The sequence below is a fragment of the Falco punctatus genome (assembly GCF_963210335.1).
Source record: "Falco punctatus genome assembly, chromosome: 7".
Lineage (NCBI taxonomy): Eukaryota > Metazoa > Chordata > Aves > Falconiformes > Falconidae > Falco > Falco punctatus.
The window spans coordinates 63,007,661-63,028,961 of record NC_137587.1 but is presented as its reverse complement, the minus strand read 5'-3'; the positions used below and the strand labels follow the sequence as shown (position 1 = coordinate 63,028,961).

The following is a 21,301-nucleotide window of genomic DNA, read 5'->3' as shown; positions in this document are numbered from 1 at the left end:
GGAGAGAGACCACTGGGGAACAAGAACTTTGCTCTCAGGACATGATGCTTCCTCAAAGCAGAGTGGGGGAGGTAAGACAGGCTATACATATATTGTTCAAGACTCATTTCTTTCCATAAATGAATGGCTGAAGCACATCACACATTGCCAGAGGCCACCAGAGAAGCATGTAATGTGAATCAGTTCAAGGAAAAAGAGAGAGAAGCCTGAGGCATGGGCTGGCAATGCAGAAACCAAGCAGCTCTCTGGGCTGGAGAGGAGAAAAGGCTGAACACACTGGGAAGGGACCACACTTACTCACAGAGGTCTCCAGATACCACCAGTAACAGCAGGCAAGATGGGTCAGTGCAGTTTCATGTACCCACAAGGGGCCACTGAAAACAGCAGCACCTGTCAGACTGTGGAAGCTGCTGCTGTTTCCATGCACACCCTGCCCACTGCAGTTTGTTGTGTTCTTTTTCCTCTTCCACATCTGAAACATCTCCAGTTGATTTAAAAAGCCACTTTCTTTTTGTGGAAATACGAAAGCTCTCCATTATTCAGCACTTATTCCACATGGATGAAGGTCATTGGCCTCCTTAAAGAGCCTTCCCACAGCATGTAACATTAATAGCTGCACCAAGATGAAATTAATTTCATTTTCTGAGATCATACTTTTGACACTGAACAAAGTGGGTGGGATGGGAGGGAACAGCAGCAGCAATTCCTTGCATGACTCCAGAGAAATTACACCTAAGGCACCAGGACCAAACCCACAGACCATTTCTGCTCTCTCCTACATGGCATGCAAAGGGCTCTGGGGTGTCCCGGTCCATATTGGTTAGCACCAAAAACCAAACTCCTGCTCTAGCACACGATCCTGAATATTTTTAAATCACAGCCAGGGTCCTTCCATTAGCGACATTCACAACATGTGAGCATGTTTGCAGAAGACTTCCAGGAAGTCTTAAAGACCCTTAGGAACTTCATAAGGTGAATAACTAGGTAAAAAGGTACTTTAGTCAGTAGAAAAAAAACAAAAACAAAAACAAACACCAAAGACTGCAAGATTCAAACTATGCCCTTAAAGGAGGGAAAAATTAGGGAAACTAGAATTAATTGCACTGAACGTTATCAGCTCCTTCTTCCCTCACTGGGACAAGTCACCATTTCCATCATATTCTCAGTGTTAACAGCTAAGTTCGAAGGGCTGCATCTCTGCTGGTGATAATGCCGGGGGTGTGTGTGTGCAGTGAGGGGAGGACTGACAATCAAACACCCCCAAACAGTTCTCATTGCAACAGTTACAGCATTCAGAGGGCCATGGGAGCCCTCAAGCAGAGAGTTTAATAAACCTCTGAAGGTATGACTGATGCTTATTATGACAGACCCAGGCTGTACAGCTGGTCCCAGGATCAACTCCATCAGAGCAGCAAAAGTTATGACTCGGGCTGAGGCTGTACCTCCACTCTGTCTGAAGTTTGGCTCTAACAGGAGAAGAGCTCAGTCAGGGGCCCAAATTCCCTCACATAACAGCCTTGACTAAGGGGTGCAGCACAGAATGAATGCATAGGTGCTGTGGTGACAGACATTTCAGCAGACCCCTGGGTTAATGGGCACTGTTCTCACTGCAGCTGAGCACTATAAAGGGGTTCTTGCTCCCAGCTGCTCCACACCTCTCCCTACCAGAGGCCACCTAGCAAAACCACCCAGTGCAACCACTCCCCAACCTGGTTCTGCCAAAGCAATCCAAACCAGCGTTAATCCTTGAAACAATCGGTCTTCTGAACTTGGACTGAACAGGGTGCGGTGCCGTGAGTCCCAGTGGGATGGGACATGCCCCGTTAGTCACCCACAGCCAGAAAAGAAACAGAGCCAGACCCTTAGACAGGAGCACCCACCCAGGATGGCAATGATAAAACCACCAAAGGGTTCTGAGGCTGAATGTAAACCCACTTGGGGTAGAAAAAAAGAGAGAGTTTGGCATTCGGCAGTTGCAAAGGAAAGAAGACTGAGCCAAGGGAATGTAAAAATTAAGAGGAAGGGGTGGGATAAAGCAGTGTTGTGACCTGCCTTTTTACTGCGGGTGAAGAAAGGGTAGCAAGGAAAGATAACACCAGTGCCCTGCTTTCTGCTGTCCTGACCTACCCCTGTTTAGGTCACCAGTATCAGATGGTATAAACAGCCAAAAAAAAAAGCAGATTTTCCATCATCATGTAGAAATCATACGCCATTTAGAAGCCCTGGAATTAAGTTGACTTTGTAATTCAACAACAAACACAGAAGGAAAATAAATAAAAAGCCAGTGGGTTAAAAGTCAGGATCTCCCTCAGTGCTGGAAACACAGCTTGCTTTTTTAGCTGTGCTGCACAGCTCGAAGACTAAAGCTTAAGCCATGATATTAAGGTTCATACGGCTGAGAAGATATTGGCATTTGGGCAGACGTCAGCAATTCTTTCAAGCGAGTTACAGATACCAAGGGCTGGAAAGTCAGAAGCATTTCTGCTGTGTAAAACGTGACATGCCAAGATATTTATTCTGTTGCAAATGATGCTCCACATGAACCTTAAATACTGGGCTTCTTGCAACTGAAAAATAGGTACCCTATCCTATACACACATGGAGTTTTTGGTCCAGGCATACTGATGCTCCTGGCTGCTTTTGCTCACCCCAGCCTGTGGTCCCTTCACAGGGCATTTGGGACTTGCACAACATCGAAAGGTCCTAACAGCATGTGGCTCTGGGGAGAAAAATGATAGGAAAATGCCTCTACATTAGCCATAATAAAGCTTGTGAGCACAGACTGGGTGACAAGTGCATCTTACTAGCACTGAATACAAATCAGAGGCAACATATAACCACGTATTGCCTGTTAAATGATCAGCTCACATTTCCAGCAAGTCTTTTCACTCTATGCACCCCTAGAAAGGGTTTCTTGCTTCTCCAAAGGGCACATGGAGGAAGCAGGACAGGAGAAGGGCAGCCCGGGACACGCTGCCCACTGCAGAGCTCGCTGTAGGAGTGCTGCCAGTTCCCACGGCCAGTGAGACGGCTGCCTGCAGCAGCTTTGCTTTAAAGACCTGGGCAAGCTGCGACCCTGGAGGCCAGAGCTGCCCGACTGAGGTTCCCTTTAACCTCACTGAAAATAACAGGCTTTTTAGCTGCTGGCCAAATATTAAATGTCACTTTCATGCTAATTTTCAAGCTTGGACACAAGCATTTGTTTTTCAAAGAATGCTCCAGAAAGCCTCTGCCTTCTGCACAGATGGGTACAGCCAAGATCTAGAAAACAAACCACCAGAACTGATGAAAGTTGATTTTACTCCTTATGAAATTATTATGTGATTTTGTTGAATATAGAAAGTTACAGTTAAAACTTGGAAAAATGAAAGCACAAGATGACTTTCATAAAAAAAGAAAAAATATTGTCTGTACTTCTGCTACACAAAAAGCCTATTAAAAGCATTTCTCAATTCAGAAATTAATATTCAAGTTAAGCATTTGACTTGTTACATTCATATTTTGGAAGGGCTGCTTTATTTTTTTGGGTTTTTTTCCTTTCTTAAATAAACTCTCTCAAATTTGCTGCCAGAAAACCCTGAACCAGTGGAAAGAAGAGGGAGCCAGCGTATCCTGTTGAGGGTTAGATCATGTCCAGCTGCATAAAAAAATGCAGATAGACAGCAGGGAGGAACTCAGCAAATGGGATTTTAGGCTCATGGGACGTCACAGGTTCAGGAAAAACTTTATTGCCTCCTTGCTATGATTCCAGGTGCCACAAAGCGCAGAAGATAAAGGCACAGCTCCTGCCCACTGTGCTCAGGCTGAGTGTGCAAGGACACAATTGCTAGTATTTCCATTGCACATTAAGCTCTACATTAACCTTGAAATGAGCCAGGACCATAAGGCGCTGATGAACCTTCAGTTCATTAATAACTCTTTTTGCTCCCTAGAGAGATTACATTAAAAATAAAAAAAATCCCATTTTAATTTCCCTTGAAGTAACTTAGGAAATGATAATTCTGATTTAACCTTGGGCGTTCTTAAGTTTTTTAATTTTTCTTTCAAATAGTCTACCAATTCCCCTGAAGGGAGCAGTAAACTAGTTGTCTGTAAATGGAGATTTACTTGGTCACCAGTTGTATGCAAGTGGGATTAGAACTTCATCATCATTTTTAGAGCATCATGGGTGTACGCACACACAAATGAAGAGCTGCGCCAGACAAATAACAGGTTGCCCATCCAAAAGGGCTTACATTAATTACGTTAATCCAGTAGAGACAGAGTACTGTGATTAAACAGTCTCTGCTGCCTGGGATTTGGCTGTTATCCAGTGGTAATCCTGCACAATCTGTGTTTGAAGTGTGTGTGTGTGTAAAGGGGATACTCTAACCACCTACTTTCCACATCAAAGACAAAGAGTTGGGTAGATAACAGCATCCTTAGATGTAGAAACAGTTCCTGGAGAGCAGCATCTCCAGAGACGAGACCCAAGTCCCTCAGCTCAGCTCCTGCAGAGCAGCCAGTCTCTCCCTTGACTACTGTGAAACCAAGGACACTGGGGACTTGAATTTAGGTAGTAACTGTAATTAAACCCCAAAAGTCTCGTTAAGAAAACGCAGAAGTAGACACAAGAAACACAAACCTGGTGCAGAACCATAACACTAAGCTGCTTCCTATGTGCCTGATAGAGGTCAAAGTCTCTTTCAGAGGGGAGGAAGACTCAGCCACACTGACCCTCTGTGCTGACACCTGAGGTTAGATTTGGACTCCCACTCCAGGACAGAGGAAACTCTGGACGGGAGGCGGCTCATCCTCCTGCTACACAGAGAAGTCTACTGTTTGACAATAATTTAAATGTCACCTTCAAATCTCTCTTTTCTTCAGCCCACTGTCTCTACCAAATCATGTTTGTGACCAGCCGAAAAGGAAAAGACCACTCAAGCAACTGCAGACACTTGGTGCTGCATAGGCAGGTTGCACCTAAGAAGCCTTTAACCTGGGTTAAGGTTAAGTAAGCCTCAACGGTCAGTACTGGACCTTCTGCTCCCCTTTCACTACCTTCCCACAGAGGGCTAGAGGTTAAAAGAATGGAAGGTGCAGACCCTGCAAAATTGGGCCTGTGACTGCTTTGTGCCACTTCCCATCTTGCAACACACTAAGCCACCTTCACTCCAGCAATGCCTGCCAAGCATATGCACTGTCCCCAGAGGCACAGAGGGTGGCATGTGGAGTGACACAGCAGGCTGTGGCTGTGACTCTGCTCCTAATTTTCAGCACAGTAGAAGGTTATCCTCAGCTTCTGGCCCAGCTGCCAGCAGACCCTCATCACTTCTGTGAGGACCCTGCTGATAAACTATCCACCTGCTGTAACTGCAGCTCAGCTTATTTATTTGCTCTGTCTTTGGCAGGCTGTCTCCCATCCAGAGGCATCTCCCAAGGAAAGGCAGTAACAGCCCCAAGTCACTGCTAGCAGGCATGGGGAGCTCTGACTACCCACTGAGCAACTCCTCCCAAACCATTCAATGCTAAACATCACCTTTAGCAAACAGACAGCAGTTCTGTGCTACCTAGCACAGCTCCAGAAAGAAGCTGGCAGGAAAAACAATCAATCACGTGCTGAATTTCAACTTACAGCAGTGCCCATGTGGACTCCACACCATACAGCAGCTGGATCCAGCACTGAAGGCTCCAAGGAGCAGGACCAGATACACAGCTTCTGGAAGGTGAAATAGGAAAGGTCTGCTCCTAAACATCAAATCCCCTTTCTTCACTCACAGCTGACAATGAAGCAAGATGTTAAAACTAAAGGGATCTATTTAAACAAATCCCATTCTCTCTCACATCCCTCTCACTGAAAGAAAGTCTCCAGGACATTGTAGAAGAACCAAGACAAAGGCTGAGGTCCCAACCGTACTTTTCCCTGCTTTGCACAACAGAAAGTAACAAGTGAAAAGGCAGTCTGAAGGAATGCTTGTTACCAAGTTGCCTGGACAGAAAACAGAGGTAGTAACTTAAACATACACACTCACAGAAGACAGTAAGAACACTACTAAAAGCTATTTCAAAATTCCCAGTCTCATTTGCCAATTGAGATGCTACACATGGCAAGTCATTTCTCTGTCTCTGCATGGGAGATGTCTGGTACACAATGCAAAGAAATGCTCCTCAGGCAGGAATCAAAAAGCCAATGCTTGGGAAGTGCCTGGATAACACGAAGTGCAGATCACTGCTACCAAGGTCTAGCTTGCAGCGTGTTCTTTCATACTATGGCAGAAAACCCCACTCATACAAGAAGGGAAGAATGTGCAAGTATAGCCATCCTGCTACCAACTTTGTGGTGGATAAACTCACTGCAAACTGTTAAAAACCCAAACTTGTGTTTGCTGTACCCATGATTCCCAGAATCTGAACTCAAACAGAGGTGCTTTTTGATGAGCTGCTGACAGCTAATTAGTTCAAGGTTCGGGTTTTGTCTGAAAAACTCAATATCCCCAGCATGAAGAGCAACAATGTTTTCATTGGATCAGCAAAACAGGGCAAATGCAGCTTTTATTTTTCACCCTAACCCTAGATGGGGGAGGTATGGCTCATGCTCGGAGCCACACGACTGGGAACGAGTTTTGCTCTGTAGCTGTGTAACATCATCCAATTCACAGTTGGAGGTTTTCCAGTTAATAGAACAGCCATATGGGGCATTAAAAAACAAAACCAAAACCCAAAAGCATTTCCTTCCTTTGCCACCTCCAGTCTCAAAAATGCCTCCAAAAAATGCCAGCCCAAAAGTAAAACAGCAGTCAGTGGTACTCCTGAAATTCAAGAGCATATTTTTTTTCTTACAAGCTTTTTAATCAATGCAAGTGTTAGCAGCACCTTTGATCAGTGTGCTAAGGGCAGAAGACAAATAACAATGGATTGGACACACTAATTAGTGTCTTCAGTAAACACTAGGATCTCTTTGGGAACAAGGCTCCTAGCACACTTGCTTCCCCTCCTGACACCACCCACACCCACCATCAAAACACACTGTTTATTCACAAAACAAGCTTGCTTTGCAAGAAAACTGAGACCACGTGCGTCCCATGGTCTAGGAGGAGGCACACAGCAAAGCCCTTGAGAATCACCCAACAACTGCGATCCAGAAAGGCAACATTTAGCCCAGATTCTATTTAGACACCTAATTCCCATGGTTATCGATTAAAATAACACCCCCTTAATTTTAACAGAAATTAAAGATCCTTTTGATGTGAAGATCCAGGTTTCTGTAGACTTAATGGAGATGGCCCATATCATGCTTCTGCTGTGTTGGCTCAGCTCCTGTCTTAACTCTAGTTGCTTTAATACCTGTGCCCCCCAGCCTTAATATGCTGCTGCTTACCTCCACACTCCACCTCACTTCTGTCAGCATCCTTATTCTTGCTTTTGCTGCATGCAGCCTTTGCTCCTGCGGATTTCCCAAATCCTTACTCTATCCTAAGTCACCTCCAATAGCTCCCTAATGCACTGTACATTCAATTTCAAATTGCCTTCCTGGACTGCAGTAAACAGCAAGGACTGTCTCAAGCATATCCTTATCCCATGCTACACTTCTTTGATTTTGTCCTCCTCACTCTGCTCCTCCGGCTCAGCTCTAGAATTTACTGCCCCTCCAGGGCTAATAAAGCCCAAATTCGCTGATTTTAAGGCACAGAATAAGTCTCATCTGTTTACTTAATCTTGGAATACCACAGGACAGCGAGGCTAATTTATTAAGAAAGCTTCACTTGAGCTGCTCTAATATCCACGTTACTATGGTTTTGGGGGGTACAGAATGTGAGACCAACTCAAGGAGCTACAGACGGGTGCGTTTTATATGGTAACATTGGAAAGCAGCACAGCTTCATTTTCACTTCTCTCGTTTACCTGAGATTTTCACTTCAATAGGTCTTTTGTGCATGGGCAAAATCCATTTAAAGCTACATTTTTTCACCTAATGGCATCTGCTCTAATTTTTGCCAGGGACACCTGCCTGTGCCTTACCCCCCCAACCCCAGTGCACCTTCTCACCAGTCCAAAGAATTGCTGGAGCACTCTTATCAGTGGTGGGATGTGGTGAGGCCACGGTGATGGGACAACTGCCATCTCTGGCAGCAACAAGACCTTTTGACAGGCAGATGCAAATTCGAAAATATCTTCACTCCAGGAGACTGTTTCATGCCCACTTCACTACCTTTATAGCCTTGAAGCCAAAATCTCAAGCATCCAGGCAAAAAAGTAACAGACTTGGGAAGAAAAATGCACCTAACTAGGAGATGAGAAAAGCCATAGGGAACTGTGGAATTCACTGCTATTTCTGTTGCACAGGCTGTAAGTGTAAGTGAACTTCAAGAGCAACTGGACAAGCCCAGGGCACGCATCCCCCATGCAGGTGGCTCCTGGAAGCGGGTTATGGAGCAGCATGGAGTCCGACTGCCCTCAGCCTGCTTCTTGTGCCTCACTGACCACTATGCATAGACAATGGTAGTCTCAGTTTAATCATCCAACTCCTGGAGACAAATTAAACATAGTTTGCAGAGGTGGAGCAAACTAGTGCTAGCAGACAAAAAGCCAGGACCACGAAGCACTCTGAAACTGAAAATGAAGGAAGGTCTGCACCCAGGGAAGATATGCTGCTTTGCAGGAATGCAGTAAAATGTTTTAGGTCACTGAGCAACGGATGGGCACTGGAGTCAGAATTCCTGGGGTCTATTCTCACCCTTCTGCTAACTTGTTTTATAACCCCAAAGGCATTGCTGTAGTAAGAGTATTTGTTTAACCCATGCTTAACTTGATTGCTGCTACTACTTACAAACCAAGCACCTCCAAGGAAGCTAAGCACCTAATAATGGGCCATGGGATCCAATTACAGAAGAGACCAGATTTCCGTTTGATACATAATCCTCACCAATGTGGGCAGCGAAGCAAAGCTTGGAGAGACAGGAAGTATATTTTACCGGACCAGGTGACAGCTGGGAAACAAGAAGTAAATCCTTAAGTGTAAGTAGTCACTCTGGTCAGAACAAGATCCACCAAGCATGAACATATGTATGTGTGTTTTCCAGCTGCCTCAGCTGATCAAATAATAGGTGTTATCTCTCCCTATAAACCTCTTACCCTCTGGCACCTGTGAGAAGATCTTCACAGCTTACACAGAACTATTGCAAATAGTTTTAGTTTCCTGCAATGCTACTTCTTGCATAGTCTACAATACAGTGTGCTTGCCCACCACCAGTACCAGAACAGCATGCTTTTACAGAGGACATAAAAGATATACATTGACATAAATTGAAAGCACAGTAAAACATCCTTACACTTGTGTTGCTGGAATGCGAGTTTTTATGTAAAGTGTGGAGGGGAAATATTGAATACACACCCCCCTATACAACAAAGACATGCCCGAGATGAACAGAAAGCTGAGGCAACCAACAGCTGAGGACAGCAAAGCATTAATCAATGCTCAAGACACTTTGGCAGCATGGCCAGCATAGTTTGTAGCTCACTTCTTGTATGCCACCCCCCTTTTCAGTCCCCCCAGCATGCAGTTTATAACTCTGCAGAGGGAAAGCTTTCTCTAACAAGTATTATTCTTTTGATGATCAGTCTGATTGAATTAGGGCATCCATATGTTGTTAGCTGATGACTAACAAGATACAGGTGGTCTTTCATCGCAAGGGTAATTGGTCTCTGCAGCAATGACTAATACAGCAAAGTTGTCCCAGTTGTCTTCTTTTTTCCCCCCAATATTATTGCTTTCCAACTCTAATAAGCAGTATCACTGTCTTGTACAAACAGTTACAGCGGAAATGGTTTGTCCAACACTGAGGATAGGAACATACAGAAAACCACAGGGAAAAAGAAAGGTAAACAGAGGCAGACAGTGAGGAAAGAATTGGTGCACACTGCATCTTGCTGTTCTACCTGTTTGAACTCTTGAATTTCTGCGATTACTTTGATCTGCTGCCTTTGGCCAGATCCTGCACCTTGTAACAGTGGCAGTCTTGTTTAGCCACAGTGAAGTACTCTGAGGTATTAAGTCAAAGAGCAATGTGACATTTTGTTAACATTCATCCGAGAAACTATTTAAATCCTCACATTTTAATTGGTCAATGAAGGGCCAAATTTGGACAGCCTCCTCCAGACAAAAATCCCTATTATTGAAATCAAAAGGGGGCTTACCAAGAGCAGGCCTCCTTCCAAGGAAAAGCCAAATACCTTATTAGCAGCACAGTTAATGAAATAGCTGTACCTTGGCAAAAGGGAATTTGAAAAAGGACTCTCAGAGCGCTTTCAAAAGAGCAAAGTTCAAAGGAGCAATTTAGGGACCAAACTCCAAACTCTGAGAAGGCAAAGACAGAAGGATTTGTCCAAAGCCAAGGGGACAGCCAAGGGCCACGGTGCTCACACAGCCTGTTCCCTCCCCGGCCCTGCTCTGGGTGCTTTGGCTGCCAGAGCCACCAGCAATGGCCAGAGGGGACCTACCCACAGTGCAGACCCCTCATCCCTTCCCTGAGCCCCCAGCCCTCCAAACTGCCTCCCATGAAACAGAGGTCAGAAAGCCTTGAGTTTACTCCCAGGGTGAACTAAATCCTATACGTGAAAGGGGGACATCACGTTTGCCCTGTACTTTCTTAAGACCGAGCTTCTGAGATGCAGCTTATGGCCAATTTCACCGCTCTCCAACTCAGTTTAGGTCCTTCACTCGGTGTTTTCCTTGTAGGTTTGGAAGACACAGCTGACTGACAGCTGGGAAGCAACAGGTTAGTCCATGGGGAAACACCTTGGCACCGTCTCGAAAATACGTAGGCAGATCTGCAGTGGGTTAAATGTTAAACCCCCAGCACCCAGTGACAAGTCTGCCAGATGAGGTGACTCAGTTTGTCACAGAGCCCCTGTGCGCGCTGCCTGCCCCCTGAGGCCATGCACCACACCAGGGAAGGGCTCCCACTCCACTGCCTCGTCTAATGGCTTATAAGGTGACCAAGCAGCACATCAAGGAATTTTATGTTTGTTTTGCAAGGTACCCACCACTTGTGGCCACACTTTTTCCTCCAGGCTGGTCCGCTGGGGCAGTCAGACATTCGTAGTTATTGAGGCCGCAACAGTGCCTCCACGGCAGCTCTGCCGCGGGGCCTCACAAAACGGGTACTGCTGGGCCGTCTTACACCTTTGATTCATGTCACAGCTACTCCTCTGCGGTTAACACTATTAAATTTTTAATTCCTCAGGTTCATATATTGGACCTGTCACATCGGTCAAGCACCTGTTGGGTGTCTCATACCAGTTATGCACGCAGCCTTGAGGGAAGCCTCGCCCAGGGCCTGATCCACCATCGCTCCTCGATGTCCCTCACAGCCTGTGGAAAAAGCTCTTCCCACCCTGTTCCCCACAGCCCTGAAGCAGCTCTGCTCTTCTGGCTGCTCCGCCAGGGAGTGACCTGCACCGAGCCACCAGCACACAGCAAAGCAGTCACGATAAAAATGCAACTTAACAGGAGCTTTGGCAGCTGAGCACTGCCAGGCCCCAAGTATCAACAGGCCCGTATGTTTGTGCCGTGGCACTACACAAAAAAAAAAAAAAAAAAAATATCAGTTGAGCACCTCACCCAGCCACAGGAGAAGCAGTTGTGAAAGCAGGAGTTTTTGTGACAGTTTTGTGTTCTCTTATACAGTCATATAAACACCTGGTCCCACGGATAACTGGGGAGGCATGGAGCCGGCTGGCCAGCTTTCCTTGCAGCTCACAACATGTTAGACATCACCAAAAGCGGCAGGGACAGGGGTCTGAGGCCCTGCCGGCATATGGCAGGATGTGTGTGTCAGGATATACAATAAACCAGTAACTATTTGCAACTTTAAGGCAGCACTTACCTTTCAACACTACCTCAGGTCACTGCCCTTTGCTGCAAGGTTACAGTGGTACAGCATAATTCATGAAAGCCATCTCTTGCTCACTTGGCTGAGTATGAGTGGGATAATAATTTCTGACAAGTCCCAAAATATCCTCCATACCAAATTCTTTGTTTCGGTAGGAGAAGAGGACAACATAAGCCTCAGTATCAGGCAACAAGGCTTCCACCACTACTTTGAGGCTAGTGCCCTGATTCATGCTGGCGAAGGAGCACATCTTGTGCCTTGTCCCACCATGAGAAGGCACATGCTAAACACAGCTCCAACTTTCCCCAGTGCCAGCTTGTGAACTGGGACCTTCTGGTCCGTCTGGAGGCTCCTTATGTGTAATGAGCTGGGGAGTCTCAGTTGAATTCCCAGAACTGGCAAGACTGACAGCACATGCCAGCTCACTCCCACCTGCGCCATCAAGGCGGTACAATACAGCCTTCAGCTCTTGACATGAGCAACTCAGCACTTTCCAATCTATTTAATTAATTTTATGAACCTTATGACTAATATGTACTGTCCTCTACATATCTGCCACTTGAATGACAAGGGCACTGCTTTAAAGAAGGTGCCCCACGAGTCATGTACCTCGCTAGGCTCTCCTGGTTGACAACTGTTTTAAATACACTACAGAAAGAAAACAACACGCTCAAAAAATGAAGTGATTTTTACAATACCCCAGAGTCAGCAAGTCCCAATTAAGACAAAAATCAGCTGCAGAGTACACAGAGTAACATGGAAACAGCTCCCACCCTCAATGTGCTCTCACACAAAGTCATTTGTGTTGGACCCAAGCTTTATTTACTTAGTTCATAACAAAAAAGCTATTAGCAGAAGGTTAAGGTAACTGGAACAATTGCTGTATAGTAATGGAGCCCACAGCGGTTACGACTTTGTGCATATATACATTTAATTGAATAAATACATCAATTCAGCTACCGCCTTTCACAACTCAGCCTTCTTGCCTGCAGTGGGGAAGGTTATTCCCATTAACTGATTATTGTTACTGCTCTATACACCCTACACACTTGTTTATGTTTCCATTTAATTTTCCAGGATATTATGAGTAGCACTGTAAAAGGAAACATGTATAACCAAGCCAGTCCTGCTGACACACAGCAAATGAGAACACAGATCTCTCCCCAAAGGGGAATAATTATAAAAGGCTGCAGGTTATCAATGGATCAGTGGGTTAGGCCAACGTAGTTAATACCAGTATATCTGCATGAAGCCATGCGATTTAATCTGATCACAGTTAGCCCACGGGGAAGACAACCCAGTGAATCTGATGCAAAGACACCTTCCAGTAATGAACAGGTATCACAGCACCCACACTGGCAACAGCACTACTCTTAGTTTAGTGTTAATACTGTATCTTTCTGAACCCCTTGGAGACTGTGGCAGAAAGGAAAGGCTCCTTAAAATCACCTGTAGGAGGATGCATTTACCGAACAAAATGATTACAAAATTCTGTCAAGTTTTTAGGCTAAAAATATTACATACATATTGAACTGCATATACCAGCAAGTAGAAAAGCAACTGTCTGGAAAAGCAAGTGCTCACACTTCACAAGTGCATGTACCCACACGGAGGGGGACAAACTCATCAAGCAGCTTGTGGGTATTGAGCAGGCACATGGACAAAATACGACGGATGTGAAGTCAACTAAGACCCACTGTAAAAGACCTAGTAGAAGCAGGCTTTAAAAGGAAAAGGGTTAAGGCAGGCACAAGGCTAGCAGAGCCTTAAGTGGGTGAGCTCAGAGAAGCATGTTCCAGCAAGAAGGGCTAATGTGAATAAAGTACCTATGTTGCTTGCACACCACAAGTAAGCACACAAGGAAGGAGTACGGCCAAGTGGGAAAGGCTGTGAAGAGTGAAAAGATAAGCAGCCAGGATGGGCAGAACTGTACAGACCTCCCAAGTGCCCTAAAGACCTTTCAATCAACATGCGTCAACAGAGGGCCTTAAGAGGCCCATGATATGACCTGTATGCTAGAAACAATTATTCCACTTGCTATGGTTTAGAATTGTAGGTTCAATCATACACTTAGAGAAATTAAGAGAAAATTGGAAAGGGTATGATAGAGCAAAATGCACTCATCTGTGCAAGACTTTTCAACAGTTGGAGACAAAACTAGCAAGCAGCTACTGGAAACCTAAGTGAATTTCTTGGAGTAGGGGGATGGAATAAAAAACCAATATCACCAAATTAAAAAAAAATTCTACAGAATTGGGGACAGAAACAATGCCCATCTCAACATATTTTTGTGGGTACCCAAGGCCCTCACTAACTTTACACAGAATCTACCACACTGTAGATACCAAGCTATGTACAGAGAACAGATTTCCAGCCTGACAGCCAAACATCTGCAAAATTTGCTCTTTCAGCTCTAAATTACTCGTGTTTTTCAGAATTACATGGTGTGCCCCTGTTGTGGTTCAATCCCAGCCAGTAATTAAATACCATGCAGCCACTCACTTGCTCACTCTCTACCCCCGGCCCAAGAGGGATGGGGAGGACAATCAGGAAGGAATGTAAAACTTAAGGTCTGAGATAAGAACAATTTAAATATTTAAATACCCCCCCCCCCCCAATAATAATAACAGTTATAATGAAAAGGAGGGAGAGGGGGAGAGGAATGAAATCCAAATGGAAGGGAGAAAAGAAAATAAGTGATGCACATACCACCCGCTGACTGACGCCCAACCAGTCCCTGAGCAGCAATCGGCTGGCCCCTGCCAAACCTCCCAGTTTATATATCAAGCGTGACATCCCATGGTATGGAAAATCCCTTTGGCTATTTCAGGTCAGCTGTGTCTCTTTCCAGCTCCTTGTGCCCCTCCACCCTGCTCACTTGCAGGGCCTGAGAAACTGAAAAGTCCTTGACTTACATTACCCAGCAACAACTAAAAGCATCAGCATGTTATCAACACTGTTCTCACATCAAATCCAAAACACAGGCCTGCACCAGCTACTAAGAAGAAAATGTACTCTATCCTCCTAGCTGAAACCAGGACAGCCTCCCAGGAAAAAAAGAGTTCTAAAAGCTTTGAAAAACAGGGAGACATTTGCTATTATGAAATGTGCTGTCACTGACTGCTCATTCTACAGTCCTTCAAATACAGTAATTTACACACAAGAACACTGGTTAGACAGTAGGGGTACATCCTGTGGATGGTTAAGGTTTTCAACTGATTTCTATGGCTTTTCCTTTAACGGCATTGAAGACATTTTTGCTTGTTTATTAAATCCAAAACCTCGTTTCCTTTTTTAATTTTTTCTTTAAGTACTCATTACTTAGAGTTAATCAATATCAGATACACAGTAGATGAATGACTTCAAAATTCACAGCAATTGCTTAGCTTACCAACATGAGCTTCCTAATAGAAATCCAAGTTCTGTTTCTTTGAGTCAACGTTTTGTATGTGGTAATACAAAGCCCAATGATTTCAGCATCTTATGCTGATAACTTACTATTAACTCACCACCATAAATACTAACTCTCAGATTTCATTCTTGTCAGTCAAGAAAATGTTTCTGCTTCTCCAAAACACAATGGCTGCTGTCATTTTGACTGATGTAAGCTACCATAAGTGATTTTTCAAATGGACAAATTTATCCCTGGAGACAGCAAGAATCCAACTAGGGCACGTTTGTCTTCCTCTGCAGCAAATCTTGAGTTGGTGCTTAAAGCAAGCATGAAAGCACCAGAAGCAAGAGCGAGTGTTTCTCTATGACTGTCATCACAAAAGAAAAAGTGCTTCCACACATATGACACAGAATAACCCCACACTACTGCAAAGGTCAAAGTCAGCAGTAACAACGCTCGGTCCTGTCCCCCTTACTGTGTTAGTCCCATCTGGGCAGATGTAGGAAGAGAACAACATCCTGTTGAGTTCTCCTCCCACACCAAGGGTAACAGCTGGAACAACCGTATGATAAACCAAACTACACACAGAAAAAGACAGACAGAAGCCTGGGAGATGAGACAGAAGAAAGCAGCTAAACAGACACATCCAGCAGTGCTGGGTTTTCTATTTTTCCGTTCATCTGCCCTGCCACAAAGCTGACAAGAACAGCTCTATGCCCCTGAGCACACTATGTTCAGGCACACCTTTGCACCATGAATAACTCAGGAGTGCTCATCACTCCTCATCACCTACTCCTTTACTCAAGACTTGTCCCTTGTTACAGCAGTTTCTGCAAGTCAGCAAGGAGTCTGAAATGGTGGGCCCTGAACCTGTGTGTGTGTCTATGAAGTTAAACACTGAGACAGCTTCAGCAAACTTAAAGAGAATTGCCAACACATTAAAGACCAACACAGCATTCTTTGGAATAAGCCCCACAATCTGGCAGTGCTCCCTCCAACATCAATATCAATTTCCTCCATCAATAGGAGACAGAATAATAGCAACTTCCTCTATATAATGCAGTCCTTAATTGTCCCAGATCAAATACTGGCTCCCAGAGGCTATTCATTCTGCTCTATAGGTAACCATGCCCTAGACAAGCTGCAACAACTTTTATCAGCCAATGTTAAATGCTGCAGGAAGCCCAGAAGGCACGTACGGTGACTGCTAATAACATTAATCTACCACATCACTGCACTGGCTCTAACTAAACACGCAAACCACTGCTGAGAGCAACGTGGGTACTCCAGTGACCAGAAAACACTTGCAAGCTCTTGCTCATCTGAGAGGCAGTAAATCCATACAGCTACTGTCAGATCAGTTTTCCTCCCACCCTGTATCAGCTCCATGACGCCTCTGATCCCCCTCCTAATTACAAAGTCTTCATTGATTTCAACAGAACTCAGCAAGACCTAGCAGAAAACGAACTAAAGAGGGAAATGTCAAGTGAGTCATTAGCAGGTAGAGAAAGGAACTGTGTAGTAAGCAGTCTTCAACATACTTTTCCTCCCTTAAAATCGAGGGAATCCTTTGACATTAGCGAAGCTGCAGCAATAATGAGCCCTGCACAGTCTGCAGGAGTGAGGAATTCCTCCACTCAAAGGAGTTACTTATGCCAAATGCCAATAAATACACAGGTAAAATTAACCTGCTTGTTTGGAAACCTCTAGATGAGAGTTCAAATCTTAAATACAAGAGCAGACCCGAACAGAGAGAAGCAAGCAAAGCAGCACCAAACCAGAAGATTTTTCCCAACTTCAAAGAGCTAAGGGAATTCCTTTATTTTTTCACCTTTTGGCTGCTATTGCCAATGTTACGACCGCTGTGTCGAGCTCAGATGCTGAATGGGAGGAGAATACATTTCCCATCATTAGCAGGAGCAGGTATGGTCCCGCTATCTTTCTAACTCTGTTATGGCATAAATGCATTTTCTTTTGAACATCCTTTGGTGTATACTTCCACGCATTCATCTTTTTGATTTGATTTACCCTCGCTTACCACAACACAGCCCTTTTTCCTAAGGCTGGTTACTACAGCAACAGAATCTGTTTGAGTTTGGTAGCAACACACTGCAGGCATAAAAAAAAAATAATAAAAAAAATCTACTGTTAGCTCAAGAAACATGAAACTACATGTCAGCAGCCCATGCCACAGAGATATCTTCCTGTAATATCTCACCCCTGTCTCTCTAATTATGAAACTCTATGAATCCCCACCTCCTTGGTTGCGCACAAGCCTGAGCGACCTCTGCCTTCAAAGGACGCACAAGAAGTGTACTGCCCGTGATCTCCTGTGTGCCTGTCACTGCAGAGAAACCACAGCGAGCCAGATTTCATGGACTTCATGGCCAGAAATATATTCCACAGATGCTATTATTTGCACTAGTGGTTAAAGCCAAAGTTTTACTTTAAATTCCATATGGTATCACATCTGCATTCTTCTGCACATACGTATTAGTTCTAATACAAAAAGAAGGTGGTTTCAGGGAGGGTTCTTGGGGTTTTGGTTTGTTGTTTGTTTTTTAAAACTAGAGGAATCTTCCTGTATTGTCACTTCACTGCAAAGAACCTGTATTAGATATTGTAACAATTTACTCCACTTAACTTGTACAATTCAGAAGGAATGGAAAAAACCCCTCTCTGTTCACAGAGTTATTTCTATCTAATTCACTGCCTTGGGACACAAGAGGGCTTTTATTGCAGCAGGTGAACAATTACTAGCACTTAGCTGTCAGGTGAGAGACAGCTTCTTCCCCTCCAGTACAATACAGCCCAAACGTAGCATATACGTACTCAACATTAGCAATGTACTAAAGACAGCACGAACTGGTCAATGTGATCATTTCTCAGCCGCAGCCAGCCATGACAGAAAGTTCAGCCAGGCTATTACTGCTGTTATTAATTAGTTTCTATCCTGAGAGAACAACCTATGCCAGATTTGCTCCTAATTTAAACTGAGGGAACTTACCCAAAAACGTTTTATCCGGTCACACAGTGTAGCCCCTACTGAGTGAGCGTGCTATTATGAGAAAGCAAACTGATATAAATATAGCATGGTGACAGTATACACTCTGCAGTTATTTCCTCTGCAAAACAGAGAAGAATGAAGTGGGTAAACTGTTCAGCCAGCCTTCTGCTAAGGCCACTGAAAACTGCATTGACTACAGCAACAAAAATCATCAGTTAAAGGCAAATCTAAGCAAATAATTTTCAATGTTGTAAACATAGGAATTTGACCTCCTCTGAAGTATTCACAAACCTGAAGACATGTACTTTTCTACCAGCTGCTTATCCATTTATATTCCTTCACAGAACATTTTTTTTCCTGTAGTTTTTTCTTGTTAGCTTTTATTTTTGCTAGCCAAATTGATTGCAGGTTGATGTACGAATTAATCATCCCATATCTGAAAACCTACTTGTGATGGATAGGCTGGGACAGGGTAGATATTAAACTTCATTGCTAGTATGGCTGATTGGTTGAGCGTGCATATACATGCACTCTTCTGCAACCCATAATTCATACATAGAAATTCAGAGTATGATTGCCATAGCTAAAGCCAGTAAAGCAAATGACCCCAAAATGCTTGGTTTTTCTTAAAACTCTACATGGAGAAAGGAACATGGTTAGGAGCATATGTCTGAAGGAAAAATAACGAAGCAGCATATAGTAAGCAGAAATCATTTTCTGGCAGTATTTTCCCAGCTACAGTTGAACTGCCAACTTTAAAGTAGTTATTTTAGCATACAAGATGAATGTATCTCAGGAACAAAAAGATTCGCTCTTCTAATCCTTTTCTCATGCACCCTCCTCAATCCTCTTCTCAGATATGAAGCATTGCTTTAAAAATGCCCATGGAACAGACTGAAAGAAGTTGCTGGGCCTCTATATAGTTATTTATAATAGATAATCTTAGAATCAATCTTAATTCCAGCTCATCACTTATGGTGTTGGCAAAGTTGCTCCAATGAATTTAGTCTCATCATTCATCTTCGGGTTGTACAGTATCTTGTATTTTATATATCATCCTGCTTTATCCAGTGGATCCCTCACAAGCACTTAGAGAACCAAGTGAAGGTGAATAACGATCCAAAGGCAAAGCCAAACGCTGAAATACTATGATTTTATAGCCCGTTACAAGAAAACATGAACACACTTCGAATATGCAGAAGAATCTCTTTAAGTAGAGTAGCAATACATCCAAGAATGCCACAGTGTGCTATACAGTCTTTTGACCAAGCCTCTGCACTGTCCCAAGACACTGAATGCCACTCAAAGTTAGCAGGACTGTTTAGCTTTGCTGTCTATGGTCATACCCCAACTGCATTCAGTTATGCTTGGGAACTTGACAAAAATCTCTTTGCAAAAAAAACCCAAAAACCAGTAATGGGATCATCCATTCAATTGAAAGTTAGTTACATCAAGACAGGAACAATGGGACAAGTGCAGAGTTTTGGTTACTAGAAACCACACTAACAAGTGCACAAGGATCACACTAATGGTGGCATGCACTTCACTGATTTATTGCACTGGAGCCATTTGTCTAGTGACAAGTCCTGTAGAAAGAAGAATGAGCCAAGCCGGTAAGTTCTTTCAGAGAACAGCTTCATCCACAGCATCCTCTATAAACCTGCTGGAGAGGGTACTTCTGCCGAAACCCATGAGCACTTTACCCCAGTAACAGAGATGTTTCATTAGGTAACTGAAGCCAAATCTCCTATCTTAACCATCTGGAAGAATTCTGCAACATGATCACCAGAATCATGAGTTCTACTTCAGGCTCACCATATCTCAAAATAGACCTCACTAGCTTCCGCATCCCATTCCGTTACAGGGATCACATTATCTAGGGTCCTGCTATAGCATGCTGGGTCACAGCACCTACTCGCTAAAATGATGGTGGTAGTGACAAGACATGAGTCTCCTCTCAGTCTCCTTATACTGCAATGATCACTCAGACACAGACAAATGTTTCAGAACAGGGAGAGAACTAGGGTATCCTGGGGGAGGTAGGGGGGGAGGAATAAATCATCGTCCCATATGCCACTTGGAAATTCTTCAGCTAAAACTCAACCATAAGCCACCAATTTAAAGCAATCTGGGGAAAAACAATAGGAGTAGCAAGCATCTTCCTCGTCATCCAGTAATAATCGCCATGGCTGTCAACCTTTACCATTGCTACAATGAAAGCAAATATCACTGTGCTTCCCTGCTGCTTACAACTGCTTGGTGTAGAGATCCATGCCAAGTTACCTTCACAAGCATAGCTGCACACAGAGAAGAGGCCTCAAGGCATCCCTCCACTGGTACCAAACAGAAAACAAGAGTGAGATGCCAGCCCACAAGGAAAGCCTTCGGTGAGGAGTTGTTCACGGAGCCTTACCTATGTACAGGGAGGAATCTTTCCGCCTCACGTGGTCATCAATGTAGGAAACTCCCAGGGGCTGGACAGGGGTAGCACCAATGCCCAGGAGGACCTGTGCTCCAATGAGCAGCAAGTACATCATGTTGGTAGCAGTCCTATTCCTGCAGATAAGGTCTGGGTCCGGTCCCTCATCGCTGGTGGACCCATTGGCAGCACACACATCCCTCCCTTCAGCCCCCCAGCGTATTTCTCCTGATTCATATTCATACTGGTGGGTTAGAAATTCAGGCAACGCGGAAAGGAGGGCACCCAAGGCCATGACTATCCCTCCACATCCTATCAAGCGTGGCCGGTGTCCTCGGGCTCCGAAGTAGCTCACGAACAGGATGAGGGCCAGGTTGCCAATCTCGAAGCTGCTAGCAATGACGCCCACGTCAGCACTCTGAAGGTTGAATCGTCGCTCCAAGGTGGTTAAAACACTCACCTACAACAGAGAAACCCACAGAAAATTACCAAAAGGAATATGGCCTGCCTTCCACCCTCTCCATGTATCCTGCTAAAGCATAAGTTTCCTTGACTTTCCCTTGGAGCCAAAAACATACACACCAAGGACATCCAAATCACAGTATAGTAGT

At 44.4% G+C, this 21,301-nt stretch overlaps 1 protein-coding gene across 2 annotated transcripts in view; it reads right to left on the bottom strand.

Moving 5' to 3' along the window:
* Positions 1-21,301, bottom strand: part of SLCO3A1 (solute carrier organic anion transporter family member 3A1) — a 160,910-nt gene that overhangs the window by 98,209 nt on the left and 41,400 nt on the right. For both annotated transcript variants that reach the window (XM_080394314.1, XM_080394313.1), the window contains exon 2: positions 20,685-21,150. In XM_080394314.1, coding sequence (XP_080250440.1) covers positions 20,685-20,985 — 301 coding nt within the window. In that variant the 5' untranslated portion in view covers positions 20,986-21,150. The remainder of the gene's footprint in view (positions 1-20,684; positions 21,151-21,301) is intronic.